The 18,066-nt window shown below is 34.9% G+C and overlaps 1 protein-coding gene across 3 annotated transcripts in view; it reads right to left on the bottom strand.

The window, feature by feature from the left end:
- OLA1 (Obg like ATPase 1) overlaps positions 1 to 18,066 on the bottom strand; it is a 177,133-nt gene that overhangs the window by 61,239 nt on the left and 97,828 nt on the right. For all 3 annotated transcript variants that reach the window (XM_057745501.1, XM_057745502.1, XM_057745503.1), the window contains exon 5: positions 6,981 to 7,156. In XM_057745501.1, coding sequence (XP_057601484.1) covers positions 6,981 to 7,156 — 176 coding nt within the window. The remainder of the gene's footprint in view (positions 1 to 6,980; positions 7,157 to 18,066) is intronic.

Here is an 18,066-nt window from a genome sequence, read left to right as displayed (position 1 = left end):
CTGCTACATATTTAAATATTTTTAATATTTTTTAAAGTTATGTAAAAATCAACTTTAAAAAGTGTCATAAGAATAATGAGAAGAAATCTGCTAATAGCTATATGTTTGGGGGACATTAATTATTTAATTCAGAGAGACTGACAGGAAAAAAAGATCTGTTGATTACAATTCCTGGTTGCCTTATTTAGTTGTTTAATTAAGTGATTGTTAGTTGTATAAATACTTTTTAAGTATGATGATTTCCAAATAACTGATCAATAAAAAATAAAAATTTCCTTAAAGCTTTCTACCTTCATTTTCCAAATTTTGTTTTTCCAAATAGAATGTATACACACTTTAAAATCAACCTTGAACTTGATGCCTTGGTGTTAATGTTATGGCTTAAAGTATCCTCCAAAAAGATAGGTTGAAGTCCTAATCCCTCAGAGTATGACCTTAGTTGGGAATTAGCTAAAGATGCCTATCTGGAGTAGGATGGGCCCTTAATCCGATTATGACTGGTATCCTTATAAGAAGAGGGAAATTTGGACAGAGAGGGAACACAGAGGGAAGGTGGCTATGTGAAGACGGAGGCAGAAATTGTAGTTATCCTGCCACATACCAAAGAATGCCTGGGGCTACCACAAGCTGAAGAAGCAAGAAAGGATTCTCCGCTGGAGGCTTCAGAAGCAGCATGGCCCTGCCAACACCTTGATTTCAGACTTCTAGCCCCCAGACTGTGAAAGAATAAATTTCTATCATTTTAAGTCGTTTAGTTTGTGATACTTGTTGTGGCAGCCCTAGGAAACTAATACACCTGGCTAATTAATACCAATAGTAAATGCTTATCCCACTCTTGACTTCTTTAGTGCCTCAGTTTTAACACAGCAGAAACACCCACTTTATAAAAGGTAACTTTATGTCAGAATTTATGAACATTACACTTAGGAAGATTCTATCTTAGCATTAAAAAGTTGGCTCATGTTTTATGCTAAAGTATATCTAATCCATGTTTTTCCTGCTTATTTACATTAAAAATACAAATGACACCCAAATCTAGAAAGTGGAAACTTCACAGGAAGAGAGACTTGAATGTTAAATTTCTGCAAGATTATCCAGAAAATAAAGACACATTTGAATGAATATTAAGGAATAATCACAAAGTACCTATTTTTCTTATAACTTTCAAGTAGCTTTTATAGTCTAGGATCTACATCCAATTAAAGTCCCTGATTCTGTTAGTCAAGATTACAAACATAAACGGAAGAAAAGAAGCCAATCGCATTTTACACCTTTAGACCATTTGTTAGAGAATACAAGAAAACATTAAAAACAAACAAACACACAATTCCCCTACAAGAACTAATTGATATCATAATCACATAGATTCTCTCTTTGTATTAGGAAAACTAAATTAGAAACAAGGAAAAATATAAAACACCACCAAATTAAACACCAAAGAACAACCAAAAATAAATAGAATGATTAGGATAAAAAGTTCAAATGCACACTGGATGAAGAAATGAGCAGCAGAGACTGTCAGTGCCCTGCCTCTAACCCCTCTGCCCTCACAGATCCAGTACATTCTGATGGCTTCTTAACCGTAAGCATTTGTAACTACCTAAGCACCGTGCTCAGACCTCACAGACATCAGGTGCCAGGCAGTTAGTTAACACTCCCAGGAGCAGCCCATAACCCATGACTGATGGAAATTAGTTAATAATTAATTACCCCAGCTTCCTCACCCTTCCAGTAGAAAAACTATGACACTCTGTCTACACTGTATTCTAGAGGTCCCTAAAAGGACTGACTGATCCCTATCGGCTCAGGGTTTCCCACCTGCTCATATACATACTTTGTATTGGTTTCCTTCTTCTTGGTCTTAATTCCCCACTCCCTAATGTGTGCCTCCTAAGTGAACTCTCAAGGAAACTACTCCCACTCCAATACTTGCTTCAAGGTCTACTTCTGAGCAAACCCAACCTAAATTTAGATTAAAAGGCAAAGAGTTTGAGATATGATTCAAAATGGCTTTGTAACTCAAAAAAAGTCACAGTTGTGAGAAACTCATAAGGAGCTTCTACTTAATTCTTCATAAATGACATTGCCTATTCAAATTCTCGGGTTAGTGAAGATGAAATTGATCCTAAAGCCTATGACTTCTCATGTGTGCATCTCTTTCAGCTTCACATCTCCTACTACATTCCTTTTCCAATTTCGGACAGAAACTTCAAAACTCTTCCTATAGTGCAAAGCTAAAAATTATAGTTTGATGAATACAGGTCAGAAACAGCTAAGGACAATGTATAGGCATTTACCTCTTTTTTCAGAGGCCACCTAAAGGAAATAATTTCCTTAGACCTTTTTTTCTTAATAGAAATTAATAATACCTTGGTATGTAAAGAAGTCAAGTAACAGAGAGGTATAGAGGGTAAACAGTCAAAGCACCCACCCCAATCACTCATTCTCTCACAGCCGCTAGTCCCTTTCCAAACACTGTACTGTAAAAAACTTTTTTTTACTTTCTAAATGTTTACTGTTAAAACATAACAATTAAGTGTATTTCTATACCTCTTTTGATGCACTTATAAAAATACAGCTATCTTTTTTACATAAACTGGATCATACTATAAATATTGTTGTAACAGTTTTTTTAAAGACAAAAAGAAATCATAATGTAAAAATATTCTCTAATAAATCAACTACTTAAAATAACTCATCCTCAAATGCCTTTCCCTGCTTAATGCTGCTTTTATCCCCACGAACTGTGAGATTGTTATGATATCAATCAAATTGTTGGTAAAATTATATCGAGGAGACCTCCATTTTCAATAATAATGAACTGATTCAGAGTAACTGCCTCTATAAAGACAACAATAAAACAGGTCTAAATCAAGAAAATATCTTCTTAATAGTACCAAGGACCTAAAAAGGTAGTGCGGCATTACCAGACCAAGAAAGTGGTAGAGGAAGGCCTAAGACTCTTCTACTCTGGGGTGAGGGTAGAGGGTAGAAGGATGGTGGCTACTCTAAAGCAGTGACCCTCAAACTTTGTCTAGCATGCATAACAGGAGAGCCTGTTAAAACACATCCCCAGAGATTCTGATTAGTAGATCTGTAGCTTGCCTTTCTAAGAAGTTCCCAGGTGATGGTGATGCTGCTGGTCTGAGGACCACACTTTAATTGTGCCTGACCTAGACTAGAGACTGGGACAGCAGAGGATGAGGAAAGTATAAAAATGATGTGAGGAACAAACATAAGACCAGAGGGTCTGTGGGATATAAACCCCTCATTCCATCTTCCCTTCTCACCTTCACCTCAGCAGGTTTGGGATCCCACTGCTGCTTTTGGCCACTTTTACCTAGACTCATCTGCCGATCCTCAGGAAAGAGCTAAGACGTCACAGCTCTTTGATTTATGACAGAGGTAGCACCTCATTGGAGTAGGGAAAGGATAGTCTTTTTTTAAAAATGGTGCTGGAACAACAGGCTTCCCATATGGGGGGAAAAATCAAATTGGATGCCTGCTTTAAACTATTTATAAAAAATAAATTCCAGGTGGGTTAATGAGCTAAATGTGAAAGATAAAACAATAATGCTTTTAGAATACAAGAGATTATCTTGATGACCTTAAAGTAGGAAAGATTATTAAACAAGACAGGAAAACACTAACCTTAAAATTAACACCTGTTCATCAAAAGATACTGTAAAAAGATTAAAAATAAAAGCCACAAAATGGGAGAAGATATTTGCAATCCATTCAAAGCAAATAACTAATATCCAAATTATATAAGTAACTTTCAAAATTATTGAGAAAAAGACACTGGACGAATAGAAAATGAGCAAAATAATTAGAACAACCACTTCACAAAAGAGGAAGTCCTAAAGGGCCAATCAATATTTAAAAAGGTCTCCACCGACAGGCTGTCATACAGTGTGAAGCGAGTCAAAGAGAAAAACAAATATCATATGTTAACACATATGCGGAATATAGAAAAATGTTACAAATCAACCGGTTTGCAAGGCAGAAATAGAGACACAGATGTAGAGAACAAACATATGGACACCAAGTGGGGAAAGCGGCCGGGACAGAATGAATTGGGAGATTGGGATTGCCATATATACATTACTAATGAGAAAAAAATATCAACTTGTACACTTTAAATATATGCAGTTTATTGTATGTCAATTGTATCTCAATAAAAGTTTTTAAAGAAAAAAAAAAAGGTCTCCAATCTTACATAACTAGAGAACTGCAAATGAGGAACATAACCAAATACCATTACACAACTATCAAACTAAAAAGATGAAAAAAGCTGATAATAACAAGTGTTGACAACAGGATAAATTCTCACACACTAGGAAAATAGTGTTATCTAATAAAGTCTAAGATATACACATACTACTGACTTCTATAATAAATATAAGCCTTAGACTACCCTTATATGCATCAGGATGTAAAAGGATGTTCACAGCTGCATTGTTAATAATTATGAAAAAACTTTGAGGGAAAATTCAAATGCCCATTGACAGTAGAACAGATCTTAAAATTATGATATATTTTTCAATGAAATATTTTACATTAAGAACAAATGAATTAAAGACAAATACAACATAAATGAATTATACAAAATAACGTTGAATGAAAATGCTCATATAGATAGATACAACATGATACCATTTATATACAGTTTGCACTCAGGAAAATAATTCATATCATTGTAGATGGCACATACACTGATAAGGATATTATTATAAATTTTAGGATTACGGTTAGCTGTGGGAAGATAGGGAGTTTTAACACTGGTAAGTGATGGAAATATTTTGGGGTGCTAAACGATGTTCTATTTCTTGACCTGCAAATAGGTTTTACTCCTGTTTGTTTCACAACTATTTGTCAAACTATACATATGAGGTTAACGCATCTTTTGGGACATATTTTACAATTTTAAAAATCATTAAAAAAAAAAAACCAACATACTCGCCCTGTAGTTGGACTAATCTGGTTGGAAAACCTGATTTTCAATTTACTAAGTACGAAATCTTGAGCAATTCACAAAACCTCTTAAAACTTGGCCTTCCTCAGTTTTAACACAGAGATAATAATACACATCTTACCTGTTGACAATAAATAGAAATATAAGATGTTCTTGCATTGAAGGATTCTGTACTGTTAAGATGTTAATTCTTTCCAAACTGAGTTACAGACCCAACCACAGTCCTATTTTTGTTAATAACAAACTGAAAAAAATGTTCTAAGAAGCCATTTGTTTTACCATACTTACCAGTATTGGGTTTGCTACAAGATAATCTATAGCATGAATTCACAATAGGGGTAATATTACTCCCAGAGGAGCAAAAATACTCTTGGGAGTGAAAAAAAACTTAGTTATTAAAATGTTTTATGGCCCTCCAAATCTCAAGTCTATCCAAAAATTCTTACTTGTTAGTATTTAATTTCTCTCATTAGGGAGAAATTTAATTTAAATTAAATTTAATTTTTTTTCCTTAGGGACAGTGATAATTTTTTTTTTAAAAAGTTTGAGAAACAAATCTATAATTTATTCTGAAGCAGCTGAATCTAATATGAGGGGGAAAGTGATGAAAAAACCACAGTTTTTGGAAATAAGGAGTAATAGCACTCATTCTAGTTTTCTTTGAGAAGAAAGGCTAGGAAATGGTAGCCCAATAATTTCAGAAGAACATGATGCCTCTTTTCCCCATTTAAGTAAAAGCAAGATCAACAAATTTATATTTAAGACAGTTAATGCTTCTGAAATATATATGGCTGTCAGTAAGTTTCAATTAATTAAGGGATGACTGCATAACGCTTTACTCTTATCAGAAACCATGTTGTTTGGGTCAAAGGAATTGCCTTCAATCCCACCATCTGTCTCAGGATTTTCCTCCCTTTTCTGAAAGGAATATCTTTCATACCCATACGTGAAATCCCTTTTCCGTGCTAAATCTTGTACAATTTCCTCAAACTGCTCTCCTTACTCCATTCTATTTGAATAGGGAAAAAGTGAAATAACATGATATTAAGAAAAGTAAAATGACTTGGGCTTGTTCCAGACTATCAGGGAAATCGGTAGCACAACACAGGTCTCCCTGTTCCAAGACCAGGCACTTTTGACCATAATTTATTGGTAGTGTGCCTATGTTTAGAGTTTGATTCTGTAATTGATTTATTCCTATTAGAGTTCCCTAATCAACTGTGTATTTTCCAAACTTATTAAGAACAAATGAGAAAGCAAAATGATAATCAGTTTCCAAAAATGAGAAAATAAAAAATAAACAAATTAAAAACATATGAAAAGTTAAAAAAGAAAGAAAACTCTTCCTGCAACAAAAAAGCATAAAAAACAAGAACAGATTATGGAAGATGTTAATAAATGAGAAAATATATAATTAAGGCTGCTTTTTAAAGGTAAAAGACATTTGATCATATTTAAACTAAAAGCTTTAAAACTGATTTTGAGATATTTATTACAGTATTACTAATAATCATTCACTACAACATGATAGAAAACACATTTGAATATTAAAGGCAATGACATGTGTTTTCACTCCATAAAGGATTAAAATTATCTGTCTACTTTAATAGTGCATTCATTCAGTCAATCACTATGGAAGACCAATAACTTATATAAATCACTTCTTCAAATCCACAAAACTCATATTCAGTCATCTGTCTAAATCCAGTAAGTTTTCATCACAAAAACCCACATTTCCAACACTAAAACTTGACGATATACATAGTAACCATATAAATACTCAATATTACTGCTACATATGGCTTGCTAGGAACACCTTAAACAGCCTGTCACCAGGATCCCTTGCTGCCAAGAGAAAATAAGGTTTCTCAACAATTTTTTAACAGAAATGATCCATGAATCCTAAAATTCCATATCAATATTAGATATTGTATGTGCTTTATTTTAAAAATTTAATCAAGGAAAATGAACGCGAATATGTAAAGAAACGGTAAATTTTACTTACATATTCAGGTTTTAGTTTTTTATCTCCTCCTCTCACAGCCACTTTTTCTAGTTTATCTATAATGGGCCCAATCATTTCCTCATCTTTAAGCTGAAGCTCTTCATGTATTATTTCTATATCTCGAATAGGATCTACACTTCCTTCAACATGCGTGATATCATCATCTTCAAAAGCACCTAAAATAAATTAAAGGGAAGCAATTCAATAAACAAATAACACAGAAGGTCATTATTAGAGTGAGTCAAGATTCCTAGAAGGTTAACAATTTAATCAAGTTATTCTGAATTCTTACAAGTAGGACAGGGTATTTTTTTTTCCTATTTAGTACTTTTTAGGGCACTAGCAGCAAAACAGTAATTCAAGAGCCTCAACATTTCAAAAACTGATTGAAATAAATAAAACTATGATCTTTACAGAAAGAAAATTATGCTCCAGAACTACTGGTATTTTCAGGTTTGGTACATTAAAAGATACTGTATTCCAGGCATAAGAGCCTGAAGTCCTAAACTGCACTATTAGGGTTTCCAAGGGAAACCGGATTTGGGGGAGGGTGGTGAAATCATCTGGCAGACCTCTTCCCTGCTTCAATCTACTTTATCACTGTGGTTCTGACGGTGATTAGATAATGAACCACTCAGACACACAATTTACACAGCAGCTAATTTCATCGGCCTGATTTGAGGGTATGGTTTTTAGGGGGCTATCAAAGAAGCAGATGAAGGTGCATTTGTCATATATGAGTGACAACCACTCACACTATCAGAACAAAATGGTGCTGGCCCTTATTAGAAACACATGCTATTATCACATATTTAAAGTGCAGTTGAAGCCATAATTTCAAATTGCCAACTGGAAACATAAGGGTAAAACAACCAGACATTACTGAAGCATGTGTACTGACTTTATGCCCTTTTGAAGACATAATGTGGCAACATAATTCAACTGGGATTTACTCAAATTATCAGATAACAGAATCACAAAAATGAACAAATACTAAGAAATATTATAAACAGAAAGCAATGATATACCCACAACAAATAAACACATTTATAGGCAAGTTAATTTAATTAAAATTACCAATTAGATTATATTCCCAAAATGAGAGGTTTTCAAACATAAAGTATCAATTATTTTAGATAGAGGTATTAGGAATCATGAAAGACAGTTTGAGTTTGATAAGAGAAAAAGTGACTAGAACTCATTCTTACATACTAAAAGACAAGACATTCTCATTACAGGTTGCACCATTTTTAAATATAATTTCCCAGATTAAAAATAATTAATCTGTTCATATCTTAATGTGGAAATATTCAGTAATAATAATTTTAAAAGTAAATTATTACAATTAAATATAAGTATTTAAAATAATAAGTATTCTTGGGCAAGCAATTGATGTTACATAGTGCCTGATTCATATGAACAAAATTAGCAAGAAATGAAGAGGTACTGTACATTACATCTTACTGATAAACACACGAGACAATGGTTTAGATAAATTTTTTGAATATCTGAAAAGTATGAAAAAAGTTTCCCTGGAGCACAATACTATTTACTTCTTACCATGATGAGGCAACACAAATAGCACAATAAAATAGGAAAATTGAAAATAAAAGTTAGCTTCCTGGCAGTCAGATCAACAAAGGAAACACGGTCAGTTCAGTTATAGAAATAAAAAACTTTTTATGACACTTAGAATGAAAAATTTCTTGTATAGTCATCTTGATGTAGGGGCTAATGAATAACTATAGTGATGTCCTCTACAACTACCCTATAGTAAATGCCTCAGCAGAATTTAAATGCAATTTCTTAATTTCAGCCCTCAATTTTAACCAAGTGGATAATAGAAACTGAATTGCATTGTTGTTCTATGCCTGAAAGTTAGTGTTCCTGTTTTATTCATCTGTACATGAGGTAGTAACATATTATGCAAATAAATTTATTTTTGAAAATAATGACAAAAATTAAGATAAAAATTAAATGAAGGGAACATTAAAGTTATCCTTCAAAAGTGAATAGCCCTGTAATCAACTGGGGCCAAAAACAGCTGTAAAATATAAGCTTACAGAAAATCTGGTGGCCATTTGGACAACTTCCCATTTCTTAAAACTAAAAAATTAGAGATTACTTTCCAGAGACGTGCTCCTGGGTCAACAGATATCACTGCACACTCACATTACAGCATTCTTTCATATCTTATCTTTTTTAGTACAAGGTTTACTGGTTAAGAATAAGGGCTTTAGGGACTTCCCTGGTGGTCCAGTGGTTGGGACTCCATGCTCCCAATGCAGGGGGTCCAGGTTCCATCTCTGGTAAGGGAACTGGATCCCACATGCTGCAACTAAAGACCCGGCACAGCCAAATAAATAAATAAATAAATAAATAAATAAATAAATAAATATTTGGGGGGAAAAAAGTGAATAGGGCTTTAACAGGCCTGCTGGTCATAAAATCTTAGACAAATCACTGAACCTCTAAGGATCTCATTATCCTATCTTTAAAATGAAGATGTTTCTACCTTTCAGAGGATAGGTATGATTAAATTGGATAAAATACGTAAAGTGCTTAGCAGAGAACCCAATAAATAGAACTCTTTCAGTAACGGGGGCATATACTATTTGTTTATGATGTAAGAATTAGTAATTTAGAAGAAACTCCATAGTAATATACTCAAACATTCATTTTGAGTAATATCATTTCATGTCACTCAATTCACCTTGAAACTGGTTAAAATAAACTTTGAGAGTTTATAGGTTTTTCCCCCACTAATTCTTACTAGTTCACCATAACATTTTTACCCTCGTCCATAGCAAAAGTTATTTATTTCAACTTCACATTAACTAAAACAATTATTATCATAAATGTTACAATTATTATCTCAATTCCCTTTGGGGGGAAATACTTTACTGGTAAAGATCTTGAAGACAATACTATTTCATACTGAATTACTTGATAAGAAAGTTATTTCTCTTTCAATTCTCTTTTAAGCTGTTGATCTTTAATGTTTAACATTTATAAATTTAACTTTTTATCAACAGAACAGGCCTCAGCCTCAGAGCTTCTAAAGGCTAAAAAAAATAAATACATAGTTTTCATTGTATTTATTTTTGTTATCTTCAATTTTGGCAAGTGATACCAATTTTCCACTTACATTAGTGAAAAAGTTTCCTATTTAAATAAAGTCAAAAATCTGAGATCACAATTTTTTTTTGTAAAATCAAGAAATGTCTGAAAATATTAACTCTGGACATTTTGGTGGTGGGATGTCATCTGATTTTTAAAAATGTTTTTGGTACTATTCCGTATAAAATAGGATAATGTGATAGAGCATGTGTGTGCTGGGGGGAGGGGGTGGCACTGCTGGGCAATACTTGAACGAGAACAGTCAGAGAAGCCTCTCTGAGAAGATGGTATTGGAACTGAGACTAGAATGGCCAGAATGAGGGAGTAATGTGAAGACCTGAAGGAAGAGGGTTCTAAGAAGTAGAAATAAGGTCAGTGTGGGTGAACCACAGCAGAGGATGGTAAATAAAGTTTAAGTTGGAGAAGAAAAGCAGTTCACAAACATTTATAAGCCATGGGTGTTCGGATTTTATTCTAGCTATAATGGGAAGCCATTGATTAGAGAGCTTTAAATAAAGGGAACATAGGATGATGATATATGATTTAGACTTAAAGAGGCCACTTTGGTTACTCTAAAAAGAAGAGACTTTTACAGACTCTAAGGGAGGGGACAAGAATGATGGCAGAAAGATGAGTCAGGGGCTAGTTGTAGTGGTGCGGATGAGTGGTAACCTGAAATAAAATTGTTGCTGTAGAGAAGATGAGAAATGTTTGTCCTGGGAATATATTATAGAATGGACTAGATGTAAGATGGAAGGTTATGACTGGAGATCTAAAATTCGGAATTATCAGATGTGTTTAAAGTTATGGGTCTGGATGACATATAGAGAGAGTACTCAAAAACTCAGGTGTCTGATAGAAACAGATTTGGCAAAAGAGACTAAGAAGTGGTGACAAAGTCAGTGAAAAAGCAGGAGTATGCTCTCACAGGAGTAAGGGAAAGAAAATGTTTCAAGAAAGGAGTATTCAACTGTGTCAGATGCTGTTCAGAGGTAAAGAAAATTAAATAGAGAAAGATGATCATTGCTTCTGGCAAAGAGTGTGTCTTTGACAAATACTTTAATAGTTATATCCCTTTCCATTAGAGTCTATTTCTTTCATATGCCAGAGATGAGAATACTATGACTCAAGGATGTAAACATGGACCTATCCTCTTATTTCTTATAATTGAAGAGTACAAAAGAGCTAAATTTTAGTGTTGCTAAGCTCATTCAGGTTTTGAAAATATTCTTCTTTATATATACTCTAAGTGGATTAATTAATTACACCATAAGATTTCTCAATCTTTGAAAGAGATCCTATCAGTCAAGAAGGTGGCCCACTTAGAAATCATAGCCACTTTCAAAGTTTTACACTCTAAGTATGCTGGCATAAACAAACACTGAAACAAAAACTGACCAACTGCAAGCTGGTCAACCAACTGGTACAGAATCACTAATTTCTTCCATACTACTTCAGTTCTTTTTCTCTCTTTCAAACTAAATATAGTATTGTATTTAAAACAGAATATACACTAATGACCCTATTTTTATAAAGTCATTTCTCTTTTAATAACACAGACCAAATGCTAATAAAAATAATTCCTCGGCAATGAGCTACTGAGCAATTTAACCTTCTTTATCAGTTTTATCTTGCTTAAACTTTTTATAATGAACATGCATTGTTCATATAAAACAAGTCATTTTTAAAAGTCATTCTTTTTTAAATACAATAAACAAGTTTAACTTGTAGAAAAATTTACATAAATTTTAGTTAAAATTTTGGTTTTGCAGTGACTAGCCACAAGGAGAAAATCACTATTACCATGAAAATTAGTTTATATCTGTGTATTTCTTTGTATACATATAAAATGGGTGACTGAAAATAATACTAACTAAAGTCTCATTATTAAGCAATGTGTTAAAAGAAAAATTTAACCATAAGCTAGGCTCAGACTGGATTTCATCAAAGATTTTTCACCCAGCAATCCTGCAATGTTTCCTTTCCCAACAAAGCATCTTTTTTAAATCTTCTTGACTTATCTCGCATTTCCAATGCTTTCCTCTTCTCTCCTGCTACCCAGAAGATGACCTAATCATTCTCATTTCACAGAGAAAATGCATGTCATCTTAGAATACCACCCCCCCTTTCTGTTTTTACCCAATCTTTCCTTCTTTCCAGCAGTGAAATGGAAAACGTTACCTTCTACTATTTATGTCCAATCTTTCTACCGTCTCTGCTCTGGATCTTACCCTCTTCCAAGGAAGTTTGCACCACACACTGTTCTTTGTATTTCCTGAGACCTCAATCTATTATGCCTCCCTTTCTTCCTATATTTGTATCATCGCCATTTCCATTAATACTTTCCCATCAATATTTAAGTAGGCTTAAGATTCTATATTAAATCAGTCATCTCAGTCACCCTCAGATATTAATTCCCTTTCCAACTATTGCTTTCTTTCCTCCAGTTTGGAGCCAAACTTCTTGGCTCTGAGCCATACTGGCTCTCACCATTTCTTTACTTTTATACAAAACTTAACCCATAGCAGTTTGGAAAGTGCCTCCACCATGCTATCAGAAATCAATCTCAAAAAGGACACCAATGATTTGTCTTCATGATGCTAAATCAAACAGCTATTCTTCAGGAATCCTGAGTCACCTCTCAGTAGCATCTAACTTCAGAGCACTAATGAAGTCTCTTTCATTGCTTCTTTTCAACTGCATTCTCCTAATTTTCTTCATTTCTTCTCAGGCTATTCCTTTCCTTGCTCTAACCACCCCATAAATGTTTATATCTCTCTTAGCTCTCTTCTCTTAACCCTCTATTACACACTTACTAACAGAATTTCCAGCCCCAACTCCCTTAATTGACCCCAGTATACTTTGAGGTAATAGCAAATAAAATGAACAAAGAAACATATTTTTAGTTATTAATCATTTCTTTTATAAAATCTATTCACTAAGTAAATAAATACAAAATGTCAATGCTCATATTAAAGCCATGACTTTTAAAATTTGTGTACCTCTTTACTGAGAGCCAGTCAAAATACAGAAATAATATTTGACTTGAGATACATCTGATTACCCACATGGTATTGAACACTGCATCACATTTATTTTTTGGTATGATATGGCAGAAATGAGTTGGCTATTTTCAATTATAAATGGACTGAAGATTGACCAATTTACTCATTAATTAATTCATTCAAATCTTATCTTATTCCATAAAGATTTGAGTAAGATAGATAAATCTGTACTTTCAGGATGCTAAATCTAACTGGGAAGGACCTCAGAAGTAAAAATATACTTTGAAAATTCAGCACTTCAGTGAACTGCTTTGCTATATTACTACTTAAATTTGGGCTGTGTTCAGTTGTCAGAAGCAAAGCATCCCTAGCTAGATGCAGAAATAAATTTTAAAACACATTATGTATTTAAGTGTGCAACTTCACAGCAATACTTCATAAACTACCTGTCATGGAAAGAATCTAGAAATATCCACAAATCAATCAATGTGATACATCACATCAACAAACTGAAGAATAAAAGCCATATGATTATCACAATAGACACAAAAAAAGCTTTTGACAAAATTCAACCCCCATTTATGATAAAAACTCTCCAGAAAGTAGGCACAGAGGGAATATACCTCAACATAATAAAGGCCATATACAACAAACCACAGCAAATATCATTCTTTTTTTTTTTTGCTTTTATTGAGATACAACTGACATACAATAAACTGCACATATTTAAAGTGTATAATTTGATAATTTTTTTCTCATTAGTAATGTATATACAGCAATCCCAATCTCCCAATTCATCGCACCCCAATCCCCCCCATCCCCCCACCCCACCCCGCTGCAAACATCATTCTTAATTGTGAAAAACTGAAAAGCATTTCCTCTAAGATCAGGTGCAAGACAAGGATGTCCACTCTCGCCACTATTATTCAACATAGTTTTGGAAGTCCCAGTCACGGCAAACAGAGAAGAAAAAGAAATAAAAGGAATCCAAATTGGAAAAGAAGTAAAACTGTCATTGTTTGCAGATGACATGATACTATACATAGAAAATCCTAAAGATGTTACCAGAAAACTACTAGAGCTCATCAATGAATTTCGTAAAGTTGCAGGATACAAAATTAATACACAGAAATCTCTTGCACTCCTATACACTAACAGCAAAAGAAGAGAAAGAGAAATCAAGGAAACAATCCCATTTACTATCACATCAGAAAGAATAAAATACCTAGGAATAAACCTACCTAAGGAGGCAAAAGACCTGTACAGTAAGTCCCCTACATATGAACCTTCAAGTTGAGAACTTTCAAAGATGTGAACGTGCATTCAGATGAGAAGTCAGAAGAGGACTTCAGCAACTTTGCGATCCTCAGTGAGAAGCTAGAGCTAGATCTGCAAGGGGATGACTTCATTGAACTTCTTGTTGTGCAACACAAGGAGCTTACTAATGAAGATCTGATGGAATTGGAGGCCCAGAGAAGGGATGAAGAGAGACAAGAGGAAGAAGAAGTAACTGAAGAACCAGAGAGATTCATGAAGCAGTAAATGGCAAGAGAATTTTCTTTATTTGGGGAGGTACTGTTAGGTTTTGAGGCACAGGACTCAAATGTAGAATGGTACATGAAGGTTGCAGCAGCCATCAAGAATGCAATCCAGTGCTACTGTGTCACCTATGATGAGAAAAAAAGAGATACTACCCCCACATCACTGGATCATTTTTTCAAGAGGGTAGACAGAATTGAATCCAGCAGGGAACCAGAACCTGTACCATCAATGTCAGGCATGAGCAAAACTGCAGCTTGCCCTCCATCTCCTATTGCTGATGATCCTTCAGCTCTACCATCTCCCACCTCCTCTTCTCCTCCAGTCAGTAACTCTTCTTGCCTGTTCACTAGATTCCAGCCCCTGTATGCCAGCTGTTGTACTGTACTACTGTACTTTTCAAGGTACTGTACTTTAAAAATGTTTTCTTTATTTTTTGTGTTTTTTATGTATTATTTGTGTGAAAACTATTATAAACCTATTACAGTACAGTACTATATAGCCAATTATGTTAGTTGGGTATCTAGGCTAACTTTGTTGGACTTATGAACAAATTGGACTTATGAACGCACTCTTGGAATGGAACTCGCCCATATGTAGGGGACTTACTGTACTCAGAAAACTCTAAGATACTGATGAAAGAAATAAAAGATGACACAAACAGATGGAGAGATATACCATGTTCTTGAATTGGAAGAATCAATACTGTGAAAATAAGTATACTACCCAAAGCAATCTACAGATTCAATGCAATCCTTATCAAATTACCAATGGCATTATTCACAGAATTAGAACAAAAAATTTTACAATTTATATGGAAACACAAAAGGCCCCAAATAGCCAAAGCAATCTTAAGAAGAAAAATGGAGCTGGAGGAATCAGGCACCCTAACTTCAGACTATACTACAAAGCTACAGTAATCAAAACAGTATGGTACTGGAACAAAAACAGAAATATAGATCAGCAGAACAGGATAGAGAGCCCAGAGAGAAACTACAGTCAACTAACCTATGACACAGGAGGCAAGGATATACAATGGAGAAAAGACAGTCTCTTCAATAAGTGATGCTGAGGGACTTCCTAGGTGGCGCAGTGGTTAAGAATCCACCTGCCAATGCAGGGAACACGGGTTCAATCCTTGCTCCAGGAAGATCCCACATGCTGTGGAGCAACTAAGCCCATGCGCCACAGCTATTGAACCGGCGCTTTAGAGCCTGTGAGCCACAACTATTGAACCCATGTGCCACAACTACTGAAGCCCATGGGCCTAGAGCCTGTGCTCCACAACAAGAAAAGCCACAGCAATGACGAGCTTGTGCACCGCAATGAAGAGTAGCCCCTACTCGCTACAACTAGACAAAGCCCGTGTGCTGCAACTAGACAAAGCCTGTGTGCAGCAACGAAGACCCAACACAGCAATAAATAAATAAGTAAAATTTAAAATAATATAAAAAAAAGTGATGCTGAGAAAACTGGACAGCTACATGTAAACGAATGAAATTAGAACATACTCTAACATACATAAAAATAAACTCAAAAAGGTTTAAAGACCTAAATATAAGGCTGGATACTATAAAAGTCTTCGAGGAAAACATAGGTAAAACACTCTCTGACATAAATCACAGCAATATCTTTTTCAATCCATCTCCCAGAATAATGAAAATAAAAACAAAAATAAATAAATGGAACCTAATTAAACTCAAAATCTTTTGCAGAGCAAAGGAAACCATAAACAAAACGAAAAGATAACCTACAGAATGGGAGAAAATAGTTGCAAATGAAGTGACCACAAGGGATTACTCTCCAAAATATACAAAGAGCTCATGCAGCTCAATATCAAAAAAACAAACCCAATCAAAAATGGTCGGAAGACAAATATTGTATGCTAACTCACATATACGGAATCTAAAAATGGTACTGATGAACTCAGTGACAAGAACAAGGAAGCAGATACAGAGAATGGACTGGAGAACTCGAGGTATGGGAGGGGGCGGGGGGTGAAGGGGAAACTGAGAAGAAGCGAGAGAGTAGCACAGACATATATATACTACCAACTGTAAAAGAGTCAGTGGGAAGTTGTTGTATAACAAAGGGAGTCCAACTCGAGGATGGAAGATGCCTTAGAGGACTGGGGCAGGGAGGGTGGGGGGGGACTCGAGTGGGGGGCGTCAAGGAAGGGAGGGAATACGGGGATATGTGTATAAAAACAGTTGACTGAACCTGGTGTACCCCCCAAAAAAAAAAAAATGGTCGGAAGAGCTTAATAGACATTTCTTTTTTTTAAAATAAATAAATACGTTTATTTATTTATTTATTTATTTATTTATTTATTTATTTATTCTATTGGCTGTGTTGGATCTTTTTTGCTGTGCACGGGCTTTCTTTAGTTGCAGTGAGTGGGGGCTACTCTTTGTTGTGGTGCGTGGGCTCCTCATTGCGGTGCCTTCTCTTGTTGTGGAGCACAGGCTCTAGATGCGTGGGCTTCAACAGTTGCAGCACATGGGCTCTTGTTGTGGCTCACAGGCTCTAGAGCACAGGCTCAACAGTTGTGGCACACGGGCTTAGTTGCTCCACGGCATGTGGGATCTTCCTGGAGCAAGGATCGAACCCGTGTCCCCTGCATTGGCAGGCGGATTCTTAACCACTGTGCCACCTAGGAAGCCCCCTTAATAGACATTTCCACAAAGAAGACACACAGATGGCCAACAAACACATGAAAAGATGTTCAACATCACTAATTATTAGAGAAATGCAAATCAAAACTACAATTAGGTATTACTTCACATCCATCAGAATGGCCATCATTAAAAAATCTACAAACAATAAACGCTGGAGAGGGTGTGGAGAAAAGGGAACCCTCTTCCACTGTTGGTACAAATGTAAATTGATACAGCCACTATGGAGAAAAGTATGGTGATTCCTTAAGAAACTAAAAATAGAGCCACCATATGATCCACCAATCCTACTCTTGGACATACATCCAGAGAAAACCATAATTTGAAAAGATACATGCACCCTAATGTTCATTGCAGCACTATTTACAATAGCCAGGATGTGGAAGGAACATAAGTGTTCATCAACAGAGGACTGGATAAAGAAGATGTGGTACATACATACAATGGAATATTACACAGCCATAAAAAAAGAATGAATAATGCCATTTGCAGCAACATGGATGGACTGAGAGATTGTCATACCGAGTGAAGTCACACAGAGAAAGACAAATATTATACAATATGGCTTATATGTGGAATCTAAAAAAAGGGTACAAATGAACTTATTTACAAAACAGAAAAAGAGTTACAGATGTAGAAAACCATCTCATGGTTACCAGGGGTAAGGGGGGTGGACAAATTGGAAGATTGGAATTGACATATACACACTACTATATATAAAATAGATAACTAATAAGGACCTACTAT

The sequence above is a fragment of the Hippopotamus amphibius genome, chromosome 8 (genome assembly GCF_030028045.1).
Source record: "Hippopotamus amphibius kiboko isolate mHipAmp2 chromosome 8, mHipAmp2.hap2, whole genome shotgun sequence".
In the NCBI taxonomy this organism is placed as follows: Eukaryota; Metazoa; Chordata; class Mammalia; order Artiodactyla; family Hippopotamidae; genus Hippopotamus; species Hippopotamus amphibius.
This window is presented reverse-complemented; position numbering and strand designations above follow the sequence as displayed.